We start from the raw sequence: 15,721 nt of genomic DNA, 5'->3' as shown, positions 1-15,721 counted from the left end.
CACATTATTTTAACACTTTCAAGATAGGTTAAAACATTGTAGAATTTACATTTGAGTCTTGTCTGGAGGACATTATTTCCAAAATGACCCTACTATAACAGCCTCGAAATCCCTGGAATGCCTTTTTTCGATACTTAAGACTATCAGGACCCTGTTATGACCTTTTGTGGTGAGAAACAAACACAACAAGCATGCAATTCCTGGTAAACTGTTACTGCAATTATGTTTGGTATTTCTTCAGTTGGAAACATTTATCCCACATCACATTATTATCGTTCTTTTTGTGTCTCAGTACTCCAGGAAGTGGGCCCATGTTCAAAACTACCACAGTGGCTGTGGATGGAGAGAAGACAGAAGATGGCGACAATATGACGCCCGAGAACCCTGCTTTGACAGATGGTACCCTGGAAGGATCACTGGCAGATAAAACTGGGCAGGCCTCCCCAAAGCCTGGCCCAACTATTAGCTTCTCTCTGGGGAAAAACAATTCGTCCTCCCCAACGCCTAGTGGTGCATCCAAAGTCAGCGTGTCCTTCTCTTTTGCCAAGAAAGCCCCAGTTAAGCTGGAGACAGCAGCTGCAGTGTTTGCTGATCATGGAGAGGAGGCTATGGAGGAAGAGGAGAGCCAGGAGGGAGAAAGAGCTGGAGGACAAGAGGAGACCTCCGTCTGTAGCACAGACAGCCCCAAAGGAGGATCAGGTGGAGGTGAAGGTGAAGGAGGAGAGGGCACTAGTGTGGCAGGGACAGAGGAGGTGCAACAGCCTGATGACGGAGGCTCTCTAGCCTCCACTCTCAACAAACTGAAGATGATGATGAAAAAGGAGGAAGGATATGCTGGACAGGAACCTCAGTACTATCACTATATACCTCCAGCTCACTGCCGGGTAAAGCCTCACTTCCAGTTTTTGCTGTTCATGAAGGCAACTGATCAGTGTCAGAGCAAAGAAGAAGAAGACGAGGAAGAAGGGCAGGAGGAGAAAAAGGTCGAAGAAAGTTCAGAACAGACAGAGTCCAACGTTACAGAGTGTAAGACTGAAAAAGAACAAGATATTGTCACTTCGACCCCTGACCCAGAGCCAACTCCTCCATCACCTAAAGTGAAGACGGAGGAAGTCTCTTCATGCGCAGCAGACACATCTTCCACTGTACCCACTTCTCCTACACAAAAAGAAGAGAGCACACAGGACACCCCGGATTCCAACTTGGGCCCTAAAATTCCCACAGGTCCCTTCTTCCCTGTTCTGAGCAAAGATGAGAGCACTACCCTGCAGTGGCCCTCTGAACTCCTCGAATTTACAAAAGCTCAGCCGTCCCTGTCTTACAGCTGTAATCCCCTCTACTTTGACTTCAAGCTGTCCCGTAACAAAGGAGTGCGTGGTGGAAAAGCAGTCAAGACCTCTAAGCCTTGTGAAGAGTCTGATGACAAGGGACAAGAAATAGCTGCTTCAACAACTAAAGTAGATACAACTACTAAACCTGGGACCAGCACTGATAAAGATAAGCAAACGATGAAGGGGGAGTCTGGCCAATCAGAAGGTGATGAGCAAAAACTTGCAACTGGCAGCAGTAGCGCCAAGAAAAAAAAGAAAAAGAAGAAGCATAAGAAGTCTTCGAAGCACTCAAAACGCAAAGGAAAAGAAAAGGGAGCAGCAGAAGACGCAGAGGGAGAGACTGAGTTAACACAAGAGAAGCCCAAAAAAAAGAAAAAACACAAACGGAAGAAGAGCAAAAACAAGGCTCCGGATCAAGAAGAGGCAACCGGTGATGACAAAGAGAAAGCAAAACCAAAGTCTGAAGATAAAACTGTCGCCTCTTCTGTTCAGCTGACACCTGGAGGAGGAGGAACTCCCGGAAATACAGGAGTAGAAATGGGGAAGAGGAAACGTGCTACTAAGGAAGTGCCTTGCAAGTCTGGAGTCGAGGAAGGTGGCACCGGGAAAAGCACGGACAAGGCTAACTCCTCAGAGGAGCACAGTGGCACCAAGCGACAAAAGACTGACTCTAGTGCACCTCAAAGTGCCTCCTGTTCCAGCTCAGCCCAAAAGAGTCCTGGTCCCGGAAGACCTCCTAGCAGTGACAGTGAAGAAGAAGGGGGCTCTACTACACAGCGCTCACGTCATCACAGGTCAAGTCCTCGGGAACAACGGCGCCACCATAGTGAGGAATCAAGACGGTCCTGCAGCCGCTCATCAAGACGGGGGGAAAGACGGGGTAGCAGTCGTCGTCGGCACCATCGTAGCAAAACCTCACGAAGTCACTCTTACTCTAGCAGCTCTGAGCGCTCCTCAGCAGGCAGCAGTGCCTACAGCCACCATAGCCGCAGCTACTCAGACAGCTACAGCGACTACAGCACAGAGGGTCGGAGACGAAGGCACTCCAAACGCTCGTCAGACTCTGAGTATGAGAGGAGGGGTAGCCGAGGACGTAGACGATCCAGGAGACATCAGTACTCCTCTTCCTCCTCAGAAGACTCCCGCTCACGTTCACGCAGCTACAGCCGCAGGAAGAGGCACCGGCGGCACCACCGGAGTAGTTCAAGAAGCTCCAGTAGCTGGAGCCGCAGCACCAGTGCAAGATCGTGGAGGCGCAGCTACAGTCGTAGCCACAGCTCCGCCAGCCGCTCCTCCAGTTCCACCAAAGGCTCCCCTCACCGGAGAGGCCCCAGGAGTCGAGCGGACAGTGACTCACACCGCAGAGACTTCAACCGCTCTCGCATCTATCGCTCCCAGTCTCCACGTTCATCTTCGTCACGAGGCCTTAATCGTAATACCCATTCATCTAGCTCACAGGCTCTGAGGCCAGGAGGGTCCCGGGATGCAGGGGAACAGAAAAACACCCTTACTGCACGCCAGCTGCTGGAGAAGGTTCAGTCTAAAAAAAGCTCTGATGATTCTGCCACAGGAACAAAATCTGGGATTAAGATTAAGGACCCACCACAGGGATACTTTGGTCCCAAACTACCCCCAGCCCTGGGAAACAAAGCCCTTCTGCCACTATTCGGTAAACTTCAGGCAGGAAAGAAACCACCAGTGATTCCCCTAACCAGACCTGATGAGGGGGAGAAATCAGGAGCAGGGAAGGGCTCTGAGGCCGAGGGAGAGGTTATCCTGGTTGAGCCTATAAGGGAGTTCCCTCCTCCACCACCACCTCCAGCTCCACCGGTCCAGAAAGTTGAGGAGGCCCCACAGAGCACAGTGGTGCAAGAAGAGACAACGCACCCCACTGCAGAAGCCCCAGTCCACCAAGAACCCCGACCACTGTTTGAACAGGAGCCTTCCATAATGATGCCGCAGTACCAAGGAGAATCAGGACAGGACCCCTCTCAGAACCCCATGATGGAATCCCTCATGCCAGAAATGCAACAGCAGCCTCCAATGCATGCCTATCCTGCTTACCCACCACCTAACCTGGAGGAGGATGGCATGGAGGCAGAAGAGGATGGATTGGCCCCTTTGGAGAGTCAGCCCATTACGTTCACACCAGAGGAGATGGAGAAATACAGCAAGCTGCAACAGGCTGCACAGCAACACATCCAGCAGCAGCTTTTGGCAAAGCAGGTTAAGACATTTCCTTCTGCAGCTGCAGCCGCCGCTGCCGCTGCAGCAGCTGCCAACTTGGCCCCAGCTCCTCCTCCCCCAGCCCTGCAACAGATCCACATTCAGCAGCCCACTGTATCCGTAGCCTCTGGCACGTCGATCACTACAGTGCAACATGCCATCCTGCAGCACCATGCTGCCACTGCTGCAGCCATGGGCATCCACCCAGCGCATCCACACCACCCACACCCTGCCCATGCACAGTTGGCCCAGGTACACCACATTCCCCAACACCACCTTACCCCCATCTCCCTTTCTCCTTTGGGCCCCTCCCTTGGTCATTCTCTGGGACACTCACTGGGACACGCTGGGCTGATTCCAGCCCACCACACAGCCTTCCTCTCTGGTCAGCCTATTCATATTATCCCAGCATCTGCACTTCACCACACACCCTTAGCTCTCCACCATGTCCCACATACAGCCCTCTACCCCACACTTTTCACACCCCGGCCCTCACAGGCTGCTGCTGCAGCAGCTCTCCAGCTGCACCCTCTCCTACACCCAATCTTCTCAGGGCAGGACCTCCAGCATCCTCCTAACCATGGCTCTTGAGTAATGATGCAAGTGAAGGATTAAATTCACAGCACCAAACCACTGGAGGAAAGACTTAACCTGAACCGGCTTGGTTTAGGATTTTAGATGAAGTCTTTGCAACAACACGCAGGCAGTGTGACAGGAAGCTAGTCAACACACGGCCATTTTACTGGCCTACACAGCGCAGCAAGTTGTAACCACAAAGTGGTGCTGCCTGTGTTGGGCTCAAAATTGACACTAGCATTTTCTTCTGGCTCATGTGAGGGTTTTTCTTTCATGTTTTGCCCTGGTTTTTTTTTTAAGACAGGGTGTAGATTTAAAGACACTGGGTTATGGTCTACCGTGGTGTATATTAACAACATCCATTTGTTTCTGAATGACAAGTCAGAGAAACCACTGGAGTTTTTTTTGTTTTCCATATAAAAATATTATTCTCAGTTTCTGCTCATTTTGGCAGCCAAAGAGAGACGTAATGGCTGAAGCTATACGCAGAATCATATAAGGAGGAGAGGAAGATGAGTAGGAGGAAGGTGTTGTTCTAGAGACAAACATTCTGCGCTTCTGTAATGTAACCTTCAGAGACAAACTGTTTCATAATTACTGATACTCTGTTTATATTCTCATATGACTACTTGCTCTCTATTGGATCCTTGGTCTCAAAAATAATTTGTAATGCAGTAACTTGTACATATATCAGTGTGTAATGTGAAGAATCCCACCAATGATGACCATATGAAATTACAGCTATGGTGTCCAAATCGGTATGACATTGTCACATAAGGACCCCCCCCTTTCTAAAGGAGGGGGAAATGTGATGTAGGGGTTTTAACATCCCTGATGCTCTGAGGCAAAGCTCATGTTCCCTGTGCTGAGGGTACACCTGAATGAATTGCACTGAAATCTGTACATCGAGATGGTGCTTTTTGCATCATGTAACAATAAGATTGTAGTATACTCCAATAATTGTATTTTTATGTTTTTAAATTATTTTCCAAAATGCTCTTCAGAAGAAGGGCTGTGTTTTGCTTTTGTGTAATTTTGTAAATAAAACTGCTGTAGATCAACCAATTAACATTCTAGAGGTTTTAGACTGCTACTGGAAAAGCAGAACGACAAGTTCGATGGAAGATGGACACGTTTATGTATTTTAGCAAGGTTGTTTCTAATTTCCCCCTGCTAAGATGGGCAGGGACGGCAAAGGACGGTGATCTGTCAAACAGTAGCAACTCTGTATTTTTTGAAAACTTACTCTGTTTCAGCCAATAAAATCTTGAGTTCATCTGTGTTTTTCTATAATATGGAGGGGTTAATGAAATTAACACGCAAACACTTGATCTTTGAACCACTCAGCAGTTACAGCAATAAAAACACTGCCGTCACTTTTTCAGATTACACTCTCATAACTCATTTGGGTCAGACAGTCGAGCAACACTTAGTGTCACACATGAAACACTAGATGGTGTCCTAGTTGCCTTGAATAGACCTACAAAAGCAGTAAATCCACAAAAGGGCATATTAACAGGGAATGCCGCAGCCTTCAAGTGCATAAATGAATAAACCACCAGTAATCCTGATTACAGTGAAAAAGAAGACTGACAGAAGATGACAAAAAACCAGTTTTAATTGAATCCTGTTAGTTACCAGCAGTCATTAGATGAAGATATATCTAACAAATGAAACGTTTTATTCTTTTAAGAGAATTAAATCACTCACATAGTGAGACTAGACCCAAGCATGAAACCAAGAAAAAGTATTCAACAATTACAAAATAACTTCCATTGTTTGTTTTTTTCTTCCTTAACAGATCCTAGTTGCCACCTCATTTATCTCTGATGTATAATGTTAGATACACATACATATATTTGGCTGTTTTTAGCTAAGCAGAATGACAACATGACAACATTACTGACATTATGGAACATAAACAGCTTTTCACAGGAGGTAAAAGTAAGTTGATGTATTTTTAGAAACCCATCTGGGTAAGGTCAGAGTGATTTACAGTTTCAGAGTGGTTTTGATAAAAAGAAAAAGACATAATCTGAGGGAAGCAGCAGACTTATCAAAATGTTCATTGCTCCCTTGGAGCTGCAAATGAAATAAAATACTGAATGTAATTAAGTTTTTCAGCCTCACAATTTTGCAGGTGCCACAAAAATTTAAATGTTGGAAAAAATATAATGGCACGATTTAATTTAAAAAAAATTACTTTAATCTGATGTTAAAAATTCAGTTCTGCCACTTTTCATATCATGAGGGATGATGCTGCAGAAAATGTCCACGACTGATCAAAGACCGCCATTGTGGATGTATGGAGGTCAGCCCAGGTATCTGATTACCAGGAACATGAAGACGCAGGTCAACAGCATGCCTCCGATCATGATGAACTTATCTTGAGTGGCTCGCCTTTCTATGAGTCTCATCACCGTGTTGGAGAGCCCTAACATGTTGGCCACATCCAGCATCTTCTTATGGGTCCCCTGTGCAGAGTCAAAACACGCTCGTGTGAAAAAGCGACAATCACATGTATTAGATTTGACTTAAACGGCCAGAAATACACAAAATATTTGGGAAAATCTAGACATCGCATGATTGCATTGTAATTATCAACACTAATTCATCTGATTTTGGGAGACATTGAGTGCCAACACCCTCCTTGACGCGCCGTTCTGTCGGAAGTTTCTCATGGCTAGACAACAAGGCTGTCAGTGCTGATCAACAGACACACCCTGATAAGAGGAGGCCTAAAGTAAAACCAGGAAGACCATCTCCTCCCTGGAAACAAAGACTCACAATCTAGCCGAGCATATACACACTAACAATAAGACTATTGTGATCAATGTGAACACCAGAAACTGAGTCAGGGAACACAAATTTTAACCTGTATGTTTCCAGAGAACGTCCTTTCCCTTCACTAGAAAACCTTTTATTTAAAGTAAAGTTCTCTGTAACAGATACACATTTTTCTTGTGAATGAGGTCATACGCACACACCTTCAGCGTAGATCTTTGATCTCTGAGGCCGTTGAGGATGCTACTGCCGCTGCCCAGGAGGTCATCCATGCCTCTGTGTGCATTGTGCAAGTTGGAGTTTAACTGTAGGGTCTCATCTATAGGGATGGAGGTATCTGCGTCCTATCGAACAAGAACAAACACTTTTTAATTCCACATTCAACTTGAGACTAACACATTTTATGTAGGTCAGGAAACTAGCTGTCAAAGTGTCTAAGCAAAAAGGTCTGAATGCTGGATTCATAGTGATTGCAAACTTTACTAGCCACAACCTGAGCTTGGTAGCTATCATCATCAGGTTGCTGGTGTTTATTCCCCACCCTGTTTTAAGGTACATTTGACTTGCATTGGTTGTAAAGGTGCGGCTCATGAGTTCCTCCCTCTCTCTGTCCTGCGCCTCTCTAGCGTAGCGTCGATGCTGGAAATTTTGCAGAGCGGTCCGGAGGTGTTGAACATCATACTTGAGCTGGTCCACTCGCCTGGGGGAATATATATATGATATGATATAATGTTTGACATTGCACTTCATCATATAATTCATGCTGTTCATAATCGTTCTGAATGATGAGAACATTTCTTTTCCGTCAAATCTCTAATACATTTGGAATGAAGAAGAGACAACTGAGGGCACAGTCTCGCCCTCTCCTGAGCTTCACTCAGGCCCCACTAGAGATCTACTAAGATCAGAGGAGTGCTGTGGGACGAGGTGTACTGTGTCCCCTTAGGCCTGTTTACCCAGCTCAGAAATGAGTCTTTGCCCAATGCAGCAGGAATGCTGGTGATGACAGGGCTTCTGAGGAAATGTTTTCATAGAGCCACGTCGCCACAGGGCAGGACAGGGCTGCCTGTCTCATCTCCTACACCCTCCCCATGACTTTATGAGATATGGTTCACCCTGCCAGCTCTGGGGCTTTAGGGTCACCATCAACTGACTCACTCCAAACTCACAATTTGGCATTCTGGCGGCGGTTTGGTGGTTCCTTGCTGGCCAGGATCTCGAGGCGCTCTAAGTGATTGAAGATCTGGTCGATTCTGGCCTGCAGTTCATTCTCTAACACTTGTATATTGGGAGAAAGAAGAATAAAAAAATGAGAGAACACAAAAAACAAAACAATTAAATTGGTATAATTACAAGAAGGAAGATACTACATCATATTTTCCTTTTAGATCTAAAAGGAAAATGTGCCACAACCTGGCAAAAATGTTGTTGAAGGTAAATCATCTTTGTTTGCAATAAGGACTTACTACTTTTATAACTTCATTCATTGTGTGGGTATTTGTTTATCCCAGAGTGACGGCAATGGCATTCATCAGTGGAATGATCCTATCTCATTTGTAACTGTGTAGGCTTAGCATGCTCTCAACTTGGTTAAAATACACGTTGATGTCATAATTTGGGAAGAGGAGGGGAGCTTGTGTGCAGCCTGGCTCCCACCATTATCTAGAAGAAGCCCTCCCAGCCTCTGTCACTGCACCCACCCCTGCTGCTTCCTGTCCTGGCACCAGCCTGGCCCCGAGCTGATCAACCAGGGAGACACCAGACCCCACCCCCCCTTGTCTATACACCAGAGAAGGGTGACACGCAGTCACAACAAGAAGAGCCTGCACTGAATGGAAATTAAGATCCCATTCAAAGGATAATCACTAAGCACTGATGCACTTAAACAATAAGAGCACTCATGTACAGCGCAGTGGAACAGCTGGATGTGAATGAATGTTCAGCTCACTACTCACAGTGTACTGACTGACGGTCTGTCTTCTCCAGGTTGCCCATAAGAGACTGAACCTCCTGGATTTGCCTAAATTAAGAAAACAGTTAATCGTTAGTGGAGGCATCAACCAAAACATGAAGTCAAGAAAGGCAATTTCAGTGAGTTTATAAACATCTCTCATCGTCAAAGAACAACAACGGAAACATTTTTAATGACCCAATATGTTTATACTGGTTCACTACAGCTGCGAATGTAGTTAAATGGCTAGTTTGATAACACTTGTTAGCAAGATAAGAGAGTCTAGAGACGACAGACGCACTCACTTGTTTGTCTGATGGTAAAGCGTCTCCATTTTTCCCCCCGGTCTGATGAGACACTTTGCTTCCCTTTGCTTTCAAATAACGTGGCTTTATTTTAACACCTTTACTCTGGCAGGTAGCTAAGCTAGCCAGCTAGCTAACGGTAGTGGAGCGTACACGTCATCAGCCGAGCATTTGTGTACGGAAATAGGAAAGCGGAAGCTCCTCTACGTCATCTCAGAGAGGAGAAAAAAAGAAGAGCGCTCACTCTGCCTCGATTTTTGAACACTGCAGACCTGTACTTCAGCTTTTGCTTTGTTAATGGCTATTTCTGTCACTTTTCTGTGAGGTAAACCTTCTTAGGTTTATTGCCCATAGTTAATACCATGGTTAGCACCCACCTATATATACACACAGTATGTCAATATTTATTCAATTAACCATATTTGGCTTTACACAACATGCTGAAGAAACACCACCTAGTGTCAGTACCATTCACCAGCAGACAAACGTGCAAGAATTCTACTAAAAAAATAAATTGTTAGTTCAATTTTATGAATTGTCCTTCATGGTTTTAAATTATCTATACTGTGGTGAAATATATTTATTTTTAACGCTGTAGCATGTAGCACTTTGAGATTCACTGACAATGCAGTGCAAATTAAATGTATTATTATTATCCTATTATTAAATAAGACATCAAATTCAATGTCACACATACACTGAATCCTGTGTGGTTGTTCAAAATCCCCATACACTTCCCAAATGTAACTCTAAGCTGTAGGCTACATGTTGCATTATATTTGATATTCCCTTAAACGTAATAGCTGACAGGTGTGATAGCAGAGATCTTTTCCCCTAGTAAGTCAACCTCTGAGAGCATATAGCATAATCTGTTGACATGTAGACATGTGACAGCAAAGACTCTGTGAAACATGTCCTAGGGCTAGCTTTTTTCAGTTCACCCTGACTCAGTCTAATTAGGCTATCCTCTTTTTCCACAGATATGTGTCAGAATATTCCTGTCTGTCCATCCAGAGGCTTCCTTCTAGCCTGCGGACAGAGACACCAAAACTAATGATATCAAACTTTATATAGTCACAGATCACTGTGGAGAAGATGTCTGCGTAGGCAGACAGGTTTGTTTGTGAAGTTGCCCGTCACGGACTGACTGTCACGGAGGAGTGTGTGAAAGTGCAATGATTGGATTTCCCAGAACAGGCGGTGAAAATTTCACAACAGTTCCTTGGTGATTTGGTGGGAGGAAAATCATCGTGCGGCTATGCCTGTCACCTAAACAAACCTGCATTTCAGTCACCTTGCTCCAACTCTCCATCACGGTCTACTAATTTAGGAGGGGAGAATCAATGAGTACAGGAGCAAGCAAAGCTAATTCAAGCATCCTTTGCCGAATTGGTGCAATGAGCTGTTACAAGCTCCTGTTTGCCAATGATAGCCGTATTTGTTTACCTCATTCAGCGCAGCAATCAACAGTCTGCCCAGACAGTTTTCCGTAGCTGCCTGATGGTACTTGAGTTGATGGCTGTATCTTCAGGCTAGACACTTCTCAACAGAGGTCTTTTTTACCCATCCCCACATGTCAGAAATGTTGAGATCTGTTCATGCCACTTCTTGCTCTTGCTGTTCACCGTTTTCGGTTGTCATAACACATCCCCAGGGCAGTGGTTGGATGTGCACGGCTTTAACCTGTTAGTCAGAATAGAGAAGAAGTAGAAAAAAGGGAGAAATAAGCCCCCCCAAACCATCTCTGAGCAGTTACATGAGGCACATTTACCTCTCTCTCAAGGTCATGGGGTTCTCTCTGTCTGTCCTTTATCTTTCAGCCCCGAGGAAAGGATGAGATGAGCTTACTGGTTTTCCTCCACACCTGAGCACCACGGGCACAAACTGGAATCCAGACTCCAGGTGTGGAGCATGATCACGCTACTCTGACTGACCGAGAGATCACATGTGGTTTGACTACCATACCTTAATGCACATTCAAAGTGTAAAGTTAGGGTCGGGCTTTGTTTGTTTGCCTTAGGTCCTGTTTGTTTGTTGTGTCTGTTTGTTAGTTATCAGTATATATCAAAAGCTTTTTAACAGGTTAAGTTAGGCATAACTCAAGTAATTAGTTGTGGTGTGGATCCAGGATTTTGAGATATGGTATTTTTGAAGATTTTAGACTTTAGCTGTTTTCTCATGAATTACTAGACTAGTACGGAAGTCCTGAGAGGCAAGTGAGAAAAAAAAATTCTGGTGATCCATTTTCTAAGTCTGATCTAAATTGTTTCTGCTCCTGTGTTTATGACTTAAGAACAAGTGAAAAAAAGGTTTTGGCAGGATAATCTGTCTAAGTTCCTTTTGTTATTTTCATCTGTGAAACCAGTGGGGAAAAAAGTTTTGCCAAGTGAAAGAAAAAGTTTTGCCAAGATCATTTTTTCAGTTTTTTTTTCATCTGTGAAAATGGGTTGGGAAAAAAAATTTGGCAGGGGAATTATTATTATAATTTTTTATCAGTGTCATTTTTCTAAGCATTTGTTGTTGTAATACTCAATTTGGCCACAAGAGGCTGAGGTGCACCATTACCCCATGTTCTACATAGGCCTAAAAACATTCATGTTTTCTTCCAGGTGAGTTTTCATTTCTCCATGCACTGTAAGTGCCGATTAAAATACATTTCTAGCCAAAAGAAAGACATACATCACAGTAATGTGACATAACTTGCTAATACACAATATATGTACCTTGTGTTTAGAGTGCATGGAGAAATTAAAACTCACCTGGAAGAAAACATGAATGCTTTTACTCCTATATTGAACATAGGGTAGTGGTGCACTTCAGCACCACAACAACAAACTCTTAGAAAAATGATCCTGACAAAAAAATAAAAAAATAACCTGCCAAAACTTTTTTGTTCACCCGTTTTCACAGATGAAAAAAAGTAACTTAGAAAAATGATCCTGGCAAAACTTTTTTTTCAATAGGCAAAACTTTTTCCCACCTGTTTCACAGATGAAAAAAAATCAAGAACTTAGAAAGATTAACCTGACACAGGAGAGAAAACAATTTAGATCAGACTTAGTAAATGGATCACCAGAGTTTTTTTTCCCAAACTTGCCTTCAGGGCTTCCATAGAGAAGCTAATAAATATATATTTTAGCTATGTATTAACTATTTAACGATGTATTTTCTATCACTGCAATTCTAACATATTTAGAAGATTTCACAGCCTCGGCAATGGGATCCGATTTGTTTCATAGTAAATGAACAAAATTTCCCAAGAATCAAACAAAAAATAATGATTTAAAGTCAATAAAAAGAATTTGAAACCAAAAAAGACCCCAAAGAAAACTTATAATAACATTTCACTATGCATCACTTCATAACTCTCCAATTTTCTTTCACTGATAGGAATTTATTTTCACTTTCTCCAGTTTCACTGCTGAATTTTTCAGTTTTCACTCCAGACCACTGACCTGTTACTCTAGAAGTAAGTAGCCATTGGGGATGCAGCCCTGTAACTCCTGCTTAAATGAGAGCTTTGTTTAAGAACTTAAAAAATTCAGCAGTTAAACTGAAAGGAAATGGCCGCAGGAAATCACGATCAGTGAAAGAGAATATTATAATCAAATATCTTGAATACTTTTATTGTCAGTTTTGCCTTTGAGGTCATTTTTTGGTTTCAAATTATTGTTACTCACTTGGGGAATCTTGGGAGATTTTGTTCAAATATTATGAAACAAATCTAATCCCATACGTTGGCAGAGGTATTAGATTTATCTGAACACAAAATTTAAGTGGAGTGTGTATATATATATATTGAGAAAATGTGTGTCTTTGTGTGTGCGTGCATGGACTCTTCACTGGATCATCAAAGAATGCTATTTCCTGGTGCCAGGCTTTGCTCCTTTGGGGGCAAAATTTAGTGCTGGATCAGTCTCCCTGTCCCGGTTAGACAACATGGCAGCAGAGTTATTGTTCATTAGAGGAAGAAAGCGCTCAGTGTACTCAGTGTGATTACCCCCACACCCCACCCTTATAACACTGTTTTGTTCACCAAGGAAAATTATGTGTTATTGAGTCACTTCTATACAATATACTTAATGATGTTTTCCAGGCAATATAACACATCATAACTCTACAATTATTGCCCAAGACAGACAGAGTGAAGAAGCCAATTATGAGGAGCAAAATTGCCTTGGGTCAACAATTTTTGGATACCAGTCATTTTTTGACGGCACACTGATCTTCTCACTCCCCCCGAGGGAGATGATCCACTAGACTTTGAAGCCGTGATGAGACGCTGAATGAAAGCAAAGGAGGGCCTGTCAGAGACGACAGGAGAAACTCATAAGCTCCCAGTGTCTCGGTGGATTCTGCTGGGAAAGGGGTCTAGCGTGGAGAAAGCACTGCCTTTTTCTGAATGAGAGAAGGTGTTCAGCCTTATTGTTTCACTCTCTTGCACTTTTTCTTCTGACCTCAAAGAGCATAGAGTGATCATACAGCTGTCAACCACTCATACCCACTCAAACAGACACAGCCCTGTGGCCATACCACCTGTGACACCAAGACCTCTCAGGATGAGAGATGCTGTCCACCCCTGTGGTTGGATGACAGCTCAGCTTGGATGGGAATAAAAACAGCAACATGGCACAGAGCGCTACACCGGGCTTCCCCTGCCTGGCCTATTACACAGACTGACAGCTTCCTACCCACAGTCATACACCCAATCTCAACCACACTCTCATGATCAAGTCATATGTGTCAGCGGGGCGAAGTGTGTGGTTCTTAGAGCTCAGAAGATAATAGATTTTTATGGGACATTATGTGTATCTGAATCTTTTAATGTCAGTGATGGTTTAATAAGTTTGAGTGCTCATGGAAATAAAGCCAATAGACAGTATAATTGTGTGGCTGCAGATATTACAAATAATCACAGACAACATTCCAGACTTATTTTTCAGAGATGTTGCTTGTTGAGAGAACACTAGGCTCTCCTTTTTTATCTGTGTTTTTCTCTCTTGGACATTGTTGATCTGGGAAAGTTTTGTTTCGGTTGTAATGGAGGTCAGGGTGTGTGTGAGTGTGTGCAGCTGAGAGAATGCCAGAGGAGTGCCATATATTGAGCGGAGGGAGTCATGGAGTTATGAAGGTGCACGAGTTCTTATCGTGTCATATCACAGCGGCTGCAGCAGCGCTCATGGGAACGGCCTCCCCCAGGAGTTCCCCAGAGGGGGGAGAGGGGGTGCTTGTTGTGGACTGGTCAAGGGAGACACCAGTAAACATTTGCAGGGCATCAACACTGTGTGAAATGAATTTACAAGCTGCCCTATCTGCTATGTTATGCTTTGTCTTGCTGGTGTTAGCCACATTCTCAAGCCTCTTGCCTTGTGCAAGCTAAGTCCACTTTTCACAGTTTGCTTTTTTTGTCATTTCTTCACCTGGCAAGCTTATTTGTTGAATACATTAGTCGAATATATTAATATTGCACACTATTGCTTAACACAGCAAGCTGATGAGTTATATCACTGTGATCAGTAAACTAAGAAGAAAGCCACAGAGACAGTCAGAGAGGTCTTTGGGCACTAACAATTATTTTTGATTAATTGGTGGATTCATTTCTTGGTTTATAAAATGTCAGAAACTAGTGAAGAAAAAGTTGACATATTCAACCTGCTTGTTTTGTTCGACCAACAGTCCAAAACCCGAAGATTTTCCTTTCAATATCATAGAAGACACAGAAAATATTCATATTTTAGAGGCTAGAAGCAGAAAATTTGGGGCATTTTGCTTAAAAAAAAGACTTAGCCAGTTGATTAATTATCAAAGTAATTGTCTATTCATTTTCTGTCAATTAACTAATTGATTAAATGATCAAGTTGTTGGGTGACAACAAAGGCTCTGTGCCTCATGGAGGAATCTTCATGTCCCCTCTTCTCCAGGTTTGAAAGGCAAAACTTTGGTTGGAAGCCACATGATTTATTTTACAGGCAGTTGGTTTTCTCAATTTTAATCTCTCTTTTTTGTCTGTTTAAATGTTGTCTATTGAATGTTCATATAGTAAAAGAATAAACTTCTATTCTATTCTGTTCTTTTTTTTTTCCTCTGTCATCAGGTGAATATCCATCATTTCAACTCTGCCGCCCGCTCAATTGACCATCACACATGTATACACCTTCCCTACACCCATGCGACTCATCACCCACTGTGAGGAACTCAGCCACCGTCCCGGTCCACCCCAGCCTCGGAGTTAGGCCCCCCCATAGAGGTATGCACTCAGCCTTGTCATAGCTCTAGGCAGTGCATGTTCTTGTTGTGGGTTGAGCAATTGCATTACTCATTTCACATTCCAAATTCCTACCCCATGCTGTATTCACAACTCTCTGTCTCTCTCTTTCGTCCCTCTTTTTTTTTTCTGCACCAAATCCATTTCTATCCTCATCATCATCATCATTTAATTCTCCTTCCACTGTGAGATGTCAGGGTGTGGGGATTAGGGCCAGCACTGATGCTATCTAAGTACCCTGTCCTCAGAGGCGGAAGTCTGGAAGGGTTTAGGTGTGTTTGAC

General features: G+C 43.6%; 2 protein-coding genes and 1 long non-coding RNA gene across 12 annotated transcripts in view; 2 read left to right on the top strand and 1 right to left on the bottom strand.

The window, feature by feature from the left end:
* Nucleotides 1-5,409, top strand: part of gpatch8 (G patch domain containing 8) — a 28,672-nt gene extending 23,263 nt beyond the window's left edge. For all 10 annotated transcript variants that reach the window (XM_067571357.1, XM_067571358.1, XM_067571361.1 and 7 more), the window contains one exon: nucleotides 293-5,409. In XM_067571357.1, the coding sequence (XP_067427458.1) occupies nucleotides 293-4,148 (3,856 nt within the window). In that variant the 3' untranslated portion in view covers nucleotides 4,149-5,409. The remainder of the gene's footprint in view (nucleotides 1-292) is intronic.
* A 324-nt stretch (nucleotides 5,410-5,733) lies between these two features.
* On the bottom strand, nucleotides 5,734-9,367 carry gosr2 (golgi SNAP receptor complex member 2). Its single transcript, XM_067571367.1, has 6 exons — nucleotides 9,174-9,367; nucleotides 8,873-8,937; nucleotides 8,087-8,195; nucleotides 7,485-7,617; nucleotides 7,121-7,261; nucleotides 5,734-6,607 (listed from the first exon to the last, which is right to left on the bottom strand). Exons 1-6 carry the CDS (start codon nucleotides 9,200-9,202, stop codon nucleotides 6,446-6,448), a joined length of 639 nt encoding a protein of 212 aa, XP_067427468.1. The 5' UTR covers nucleotides 9,203-9,367; the 3' UTR covers nucleotides 5,734-6,445.
* LOC137168647 (uncharacterized) lies at nucleotides 8,917-15,421 on the top strand. The gene is made up of 3 exons (XR_010924315.1): nucleotides 8,917-9,008; nucleotides 10,994-11,075; nucleotides 15,268-15,421. It is a non-coding gene; the product is annotated as an uncharacterized lncRNA (long non-coding RNA).
* The last annotated feature ends 300 nt before the right edge of the window (nucleotides 15,422-15,721 follow it).

Source organism: Thunnus thynnus, chromosome 17, assembly GCF_963924715.1.
Source record: "Thunnus thynnus chromosome 17, fThuThy2.1, whole genome shotgun sequence".
NCBI classification, from domain to species: Eukaryota; Metazoa; Chordata; class Actinopteri; order Scombriformes; family Scombridae; genus Thunnus; species Thunnus thynnus.
This window is presented reverse-complemented; position numbering and strand designations above follow the sequence as displayed.

Excerpts from the sequence above, each read along its gene's own strand:
- gosr2 (XM_067571367.1), bottom strand. The coding sequence starts at position 9,202 with ATGGAGACGCTTTACCATCAGACAAACAA. Across the intron at positions 8,938-9,173 it reads CTTTACCATCAGACAAACAA|GCAAATCCAGGAGGTTCAGT; the intron begins GTGAGTGCGTCT and ends TTCTTAATTTAG. Across the intron at positions 7,618-8,086 it reads CGCCGCCAGAATGCCAAATT|GCGAGTGGACCAGCTCAAGT; the intron begins GTGAGTTTGGAG and ends ATATTCCCCCAG.